This window comes from Lathyrus oleraceus, chromosome 3, assembly GCF_024323335.1.
Source record: "Lathyrus oleraceus cultivar Zhongwan6 chromosome 3, CAAS_Psat_ZW6_1.0, whole genome shotgun sequence".
Taxonomy (NCBI): domain Eukaryota; kingdom Viridiplantae; phylum Streptophyta; class Magnoliopsida; order Fabales; family Fabaceae; genus Lathyrus; species Lathyrus oleraceus.
The window spans coordinates 289,522,802-289,530,114 of NC_066581.1; the positions used below are offsets into that span (position 1 = coordinate 289,522,802).

General features: G+C 30.5%; 2 protein-coding genes across 2 annotated transcripts; both read left to right on the forward strand.

Moving 5' to 3' along the window:
* The first annotated feature begins 2,727 nt into the window (after positions 1–2,727).
* On the forward strand, positions 2,728–4,089 carry LOC127129177 (aspartic proteinase CDR1-like). Its single transcript, XM_051058457.1, has one exon. It carries the CDS (start codon positions 2,728–2,730, stop codon positions 4,051–4,053), a length of 1,326 nt encoding a protein of 441 aa, XP_050914414.1. The 3' UTR covers positions 4,054–4,089.
* Positions 4,090–5,580: 1,491 nt separating this feature from the next.
* On the forward strand, positions 5,581–7,110 carry LOC127129178 (LIM domain-containing protein PLIM2c). The gene is made up of 5 exons (XM_051058458.1): positions 5,581–5,817; positions 5,952–6,051; positions 6,169–6,200; positions 6,366–6,455; positions 6,676–7,110. Exons 1-5 carry the CDS (start codon positions 5,683–5,685, stop codon positions 7,000–7,002), a joined length of 684 nt encoding a protein of 227 aa, XP_050914415.1. The 5' UTR covers positions 5,581–5,682; the 3' UTR covers positions 7,003–7,110.
* The last annotated feature ends 203 nt before the right edge of the window (positions 7,111–7,313 follow it).

The window sequence follows — 7,313 nt, forward strand, 5'->3', positions numbered from 1 at the left end:
CTCGATGCCATCACCTCTCCAATCATCTGAGTTGGTTTCTGACTCTAATGAGTCTTGATGATTCTGCCACCCCCGATGGAAGACTATTCCTTAGAGGCCCATGGGAGTCATCGACCACCTTCAAACTGAAAATGGCTCCATTGATTTTCGTCTTAAAAAACTCATTCACAACCATGGAGACTTGGTTCTCATTAGGTTCTTTGATACATCCAATCTGGTTTGATCTCTAGTGGTGTCATTAGCACACAAATACACTTCTACTGGCTTTGAAATAAATTTGAAAAAACTAGGGAACTAAGCATGGCAAGGAACCCCATAGATCCTTAACCAAGTTACTTGTTCTTGGTCTACATCCTTGGAATCCCATATCTTTATCTCCTTGAACCATTGGCGAAACCAATCCCCAATAGATTCCAACAACTAAGACAGTTCACCCTCTTGCCTATGTTCAAGCAAGCAAAGGTTAGCTCCAAAAGGAGTAACTTTCACAATAAAATAACCATATGTGTTAAAGATTTCTTAAATATTGTATGTTGTTCCAGGGTTTTCCACAATACCAACAAATGTTTTGTGAAACATCTTCCATTGATCTTCATATTCCATGCAAACTTCAAATGTCCAGACGTTGGACTAAAACGGCGACCATTATCCTTCCAAACATTCCCATCTTGGAGAAGAGGCATTGAGATAGGGTTTTTGAACTCAACATTAATGTTATGGTTTTTCAAGACGTTTGAATAAGTTTGAGGGTCCTCATAATGTCCTGAATTTCCTCATACCATGCAGTGCGCTCCACTACGAAACTCCTTAGAATCGTGAGCTCCTATCTCCTCAACATGAACCCTCCCGACCTCGAAACCTGCTATCAAAGGATTCTTGCTTTCTATGAAACTTTGGCATGTTGACAAAATGCTTATAATTACCAATGAAGATGTTGTCCAACTTGGTAGCGAGAAACCTAGTGCCATATACTCCAAAGAATATCATAAAATTTCTTCCTCTAACATCTCTTTTGGCATGAATGATTACCTCATCAACATCTCCATAAACTCTTAAACTCATGTTGTTGTTGCCATTGCTCATATTCTTCCTCGAACTTTCATGGTCTTAGAGATTGAATCTTCTATCCCCAAGCTCCTTCTACCAACTGAACACCATTCTCCCCCACTCTCTAGACATACTAGCGCATGTAGCAGAGTTAAATACAATATCTACTTATAAAATTTTAATAATAGTAAAATAACTTTAACACAATATCAATTAAAAACATCTAAAAAAACATATAAGCAAGAAATTGGGAATATTAGATCAAATAAAAATTTAAGTAAATAATAATAATTGATCGGTATAAATAAATATGATGATAGAATAAAATATTAGAATGAATAAAAAATAAAATAAAAATAATATAGCATACAACTTATGATAGAAAAATAAGAAGAAGAAAAATTTAACATTAAAACATGATGATAGAAAAAACAAAGTGAATAAAAAATTCATAATACATTATGAATCATGATAGTAAAAAATTTCAAGAGTTTAAAAAAGTCATACAAATTTGAATATTAATATTTTTTATATTTTTGAGGAATCTCAATTGTATGCCAACAAATTTCATCTTATTAAAAAATTACAGTTATTGTCTTAATTAAATATTTCGAACCGTTATATAAGTTGACATTATTCAATAACTATTAAATATTCTAGAAATAAAGAAATTTAAGGAATGGATCTCCACTAGTAATTACATTCATAGAAAATGATATTTAAACCAGAAAAGATATTATGAACCATCATAAAAAAATCTTTTTTTACTTTTACTATTATGTTTGTTTAACATATTGGCTTTTTACATTAACGCATACGGTTTAAAGTTTCATCACTTATTTTGTTTTTATGTATTTAGATTTGATATAATATAATAGGATCACTTACCTAGTTTAATTATGAATATATAATAATAATAATAATAATAATAATAATAATAATAATAATAATAATTGTTGTTTGATTGCCATTGAATTAATTGATTAAGAGTTTAATGATGATGCACTGACAGTATAATTTTTTTTACATTGTCATTCAATAAAAATTCAATAAAAATATACCATTTTATTATGTCATATAATTATTTTAAAATTTTCACTATCCGTGCATCATCTCTTTTCTTATTGATTAATATAAAAATAATATTTAAGTTAAAAAAATATTATGAACTATCATAATTTTTTTTACTATTATATTTGTTTAACATATTGTACTTACATTCACATACATGGTTTAAAGATTCATCACTTATCTTGTTTTTATGTGTTTAGACATGATATAATACAATAGAATCACTTACCAAATTTAAATATATGATAATAATAACAATAATAATAAAATATTTGTTGTTTGATTTCAACTTTCAACAAATCATCAATAGAATGTTCAATAAAAAAGCAAATCATTAATAATACCATAAAATATAATAGCATCAAATGAAAATTCCACCAAATTAATTGTATCTGATATGATACTCCTCCTTTATTTAATACTTACCTTTTTTATTTAATCCTTTATGAAAGATAGCTGAATAATCACAATTCTTTTACTATATCTTGACATTTTCTATTTATGTATTTTTAATTATGTGTCCATATACATTCTCCTCCACTCTATAAAAAGGGTCTAAAAACATCATAGTTGCATCAAAACATTCACATCAAACCCATCCATATAAAAATGAGTTCACATAACTTTCAAACTTTAATTTTCTTTTGTCTTTTTAGTTTCATTGTTTCTCTTTCTCATGCACTAAACAATGGTTTCAGTGTTGAACTCATCCACCGTGATTCTGAAAAATCACCATTTTTTCAACCTAACCAAAACAAATACCAAAACTTTATCAATGTCGCACGTCGTTCAGTCAATCGCGCCAGTCATTTCTTTAAAAATGCAGTAAAAAATGCACCCAAATCAACCATACTCCCCGATGACGGTGTATATCTCATGACCTATTCGATTGGTACTCCACCATTTAAGCAAGTCGGTATAGCTGATACCGGTAGTAGCATTGTTTGGCTTCAGTGTGAGCCTTGTGAACTATGTTTCAACCAAACTACTCCTAAGTTTAAACCAGCAAAATCATCTACTTACAAAAACATTCCTTGTTCGTCCAATGTATGTGAATCCGTGAGTCGTTCGTCCTGCGGTGACAAAGATAATTGTGAATATTCTATTGTCTATGGCGACGGATCACATTCAGTAGGAAATGTTAGCGTTGATACTCTTACATTGGAATCCACCACTGGTGTTTCCGTTTCATTTCCTAAAACAGTTATAGGATGCGCAACTCACAACAAAGTTTCTTTTGAAGGTAGAAGCTCTGGTATAGTTGGTCTCGGAATCGGCCCAAATTCTCTTATAACACGGTTAGGACCCTCAATTGGTGGTAAATTCTCTTATTGTTTACCACTATCATTGGTTATATCAAATTCAACTTCAAATGTTACGAGTAAACTCAATTTTGGAGATGTTGCAATTGTTTCTGGTACTGGTGTTGTTTCAACTCCTATTATTACTAAGAACACAGAAACTTATTACTATCTGACATTAGAATCATTTTCCGTCGGAACCAAAAGAGTTGAATTCGCATCATCATCTTCATCATCAACTGATGCTGCTGGTGAAGGTAACATCATCATTGATTCTGGTACAACATTGACATTTCTACCGTCCAATATCTATTCTAATTTGGAATCAGAAGTTGCAAAAGTTGTGAAACTCAAGCGTGTTAAGGATCCTGATCAATTATTTAGCCTTTGTTATGCACTCACGTCGGAAGAACCTAAATTTCCTTTGATCACCGCGCACTTCAAAGGCGCGGATGTTGTGTTACATCCTATTAGTACTTTTGTTCAAGTTTCTGATGGCATTACATGTTTTGCATTTCAATCCGCTCAAGATATCGCCATCTTTGGAAACTTGGCACAACAAAATTTATTGATTGGTTATGATCTTAAAGCAAAGAAGTTGTCGTTTAAGCCTACAGATTGTTCTAAAGTGTAAGCTGGTATTGTAGACTTTAGTATCATTTTCCTTTGAAGTTTCGGAGTTTGTATGGATAATAAAAGTTTGCTCCCTGCTTGTATTTGGTGATTATTTTTTTAGCACATTATCCGTGTTGTATTTGTTTATGTTTAGTATCCAACTATTATCATAAACAAAAACTAGAAATTAAGTTTTTGGTTTGTTTCTTGTTTTATTTCTCTTATCATTTTTAGGGGTGCATGCGAGTTGAATTGTATCGGGTTTGCCCTAATCTGATATCTAACACGTTTGAATTCCAATGGATTGTGTCTGTTGTCCAACATGCAATTTCATTATCAAAACCGACTCGACCCGATCCATTCATTAATGAGTTCGCAGGTTGTGTTCTTTTTATTGATTTTAAAAAAATACATTGAAAATGATACAAAAGACAATAAAAAACAACATTTAATCTTAAAATTACATAAATTTATTGGTCTAGTATTACTATTGGTGAATTTTTTTTGAAAAACTTATGATTATTAGTGAGATATTAATTTTATATTTTTATTTTAAATAATAATAAAATTAATAAAAAATTACTAAAATCACATCAATTTAATATATAAAAATAAAATAAATAGATACAAAAATGAGGTGGATATTAGGTCAAAACCAATATAATTCCAAAATTAAGAATATCTAACTTGTTGCTATAGAAATCAAAAGTTAATTCATACCACAAACATTCTTACATATTTAAGTGTGTGAGTGTAATTTTTTTTATCATTAACTTATTTAAAGTCATTCTTTTAACTCCTTTCACCATCCATGGAATACTCACTTAATTATTAAAATAAATTTTAAACATTAAGAAAATTAATTTCTTCACGGCAAATATAAATAATTTATAAGATTTTTTAATAATAATTTATTTTAAAATAAATAAAAATTTAAATACATATTACAACTAAAATTCACGAATACCTAAAAGATTTATCAAAATATAATCGCATAATTTCTAAAATATCAAAATTCTTAGTATACAATTGTACACATAATTTACAAGACAATAATATTGATCTTTGGCCTTGTTTCTCTTCCCCCTTAAAGAACACCATAAATACCATTTATGGACATAAAATCATAATCATTACAAAATTGAATCAATTTTTAATTAAAAGATAACAACGAAACATTATGTGCATTATATGTGACTCTCATTAAAGCATAAACAAATTATACCTAATAAAACATAATAAAATATTTGACAAATTTAAGTGCGAGAATAGGGAGAGAAAAATTGAAATGAGTTATTTTTGTTATAAACACAATTAGTATAACTATTGAAAAGGTCAGAGACCAACCTGTTTTCACTCAAAACAACAAAATTGTATCCACAAATTACAACATATTATTTTTACATAATTTCCTTAATATTGTGAGGTCTCTAATCACTCTTCAATAATTCACCACTAGAATCAAATCGGCTATAGTCTGATATAAATTACTTTGCTTAAACATATCAAAGTCCTTTATTCAATCCCTTATTTATCATGCATGATGTGCAACTTATGAGTCTTATTTTCTCTTATCCATAGATCACAAGCAAGAGATTACTTTATTTTTCTTTCTCATTTTTGAGTAAATAATTTAAGAAACAACAAAATGTCATTCACTGGAACTCTTGATAAATGTGCAGCTTGTGATAAAACTGTTTATGTGGTTGATTTGTTAACTCTTGAAGGTATACCTTACCATAAAAGTTGCTTCAAATGCAGTCACTGCAAGGGAAATCTTACGGTATATGCTTCCATCACATTCTTCTTTATCATTTTATAATCTCTAATTCTATGGTTGAATACATCTGAATCATCGTAAATAGGATTTTATCTGTGTGTGCAACTGTATAGACTAATCTCTTACGTGTTGATCAGATGAGCACCTACTCATCAATGGATGGTGTCCTCTATTGTAAGACACATTTTGAACAGCTTTTCAAGGAATCAGGAAATTTCAGCAAGAACTTCCAGAATGGTAATTAATATGCAAACCATTTTCTTGTATCATTATTTTTGTTTAGTTACATTCATGTTTTGTGTTTTTTTTTTGCTAACATATGATATGTTGTTTTTCATGGGTAAATTGTGGCAGCAAAGGCTACTGAGAAACAAAATGAGTCTGTGGTATGTTCACTATCCAACCTTACATATGCGGTCAAAATCGAAATTGTGACGCGGTTATGAAAGAATTAAAATCTTTTATAATACGACTGCAAATTAAAACCATGATAATGCTGAGTGTTCTTAAATATTGTTTAACCTATCTTTTATAACTTTGTTCATTTACAGAATAGGGCACCCACCAGAATGTCCTCTATGTTCAGTGGGACTCTAGACAAATGCTCAGTTTGCACAAAAACAGTCTATCCTTTGGAAAAGGTTTGTAACATCATCAAACTCAATTTCCTTGTTAAATTCACAATTACAAACTAGCACGTGAAATCATGAACACTTTTTATTTTACATACATACGCAAGAAACATATGAAACCCTAACATTGACCTGGCTCTGACGCGATGAGTCGACATCAGTAATAATTTGAAACAATGTATAGCTAATTGAAGGAAACTAATTATAAAACTTTTGCTTTGTGAAATAGATGTCATTGGAAGGAGAATGCTACCACAAGAACTGCTTTAGGTGTGCTCATGCAGGGTGCCACCTTACACATTCATCCTATGCTGCCCTAGATGGTGTTCTCTATTGCAGGCACCATTTTCAACAGCTTTTCATGGAGAAAGGAAACTACAATCATGTGCTTCAAGCAGCTGCAAACAGGAAGAATGCAACTCCACCTCCTGAACCAGCTGAACCAGCTGAGGATGATGATGGTGTTGAACCATCAAAGACGGCTGATGATGATGATGAACCATCAAAGCCAGAAGAAGAAACTGAGGAAAAGACAGAAGAAACACCTGAAGCTTGAATTGCTTCCACCTCCTTATTTTGATTGAAATTCAGTATCTAAGATTTGTTTACAAATTAGTTTAATTAAGTGTAAGTTTATTTGCGAGGTTTATTTATGTATTCACCGAAAGAGTTGTTCAATATATACAATGTATTAATTTTTTATTCCTTTTTGTTGGAGGTCATTATTCTCCTTCATTGATTTCACTACAATGTAATAGTAACTTGTAAAGTAAGATAATTTAATATTGTCCATAAATTTATGTGTTTGTTAATTTCTAGTAATTCAGCTAGCAGAGACACAAGATATCAGGGAAGCCCCTAAAACCT

Excerpts from the sequence above, each read along its gene's own strand:
- LOC127129177 (XM_051058457.1), top strand. The coding sequence starts at position 2,728 with ATGAGTTCACATAACTTTCAAACTTTAATTTTCTTTTGTCTTTTTAGT.
- LOC127129178 (XM_051058458.1), top strand. The coding sequence starts at position 5,683 with ATGTCATTCACTGGAACTCTTGATAAATGTGCAGCTTGTGATAAAACT. Across the intron at positions 6,052-6,168 it reads CAGCAAGAACTTCCAGAATG|CAAAGGCTACTGAGAAACAA; the intron begins GTAATTAATATG and ends AAATTGTGGCAG. Across the intron at positions 6,201-6,365 it reads AGAAACAAAATGAGTCTGTG|AATAGGGCACCCACCAGAAT; the intron begins GTATGTTCACTA and ends GTTCATTTACAG.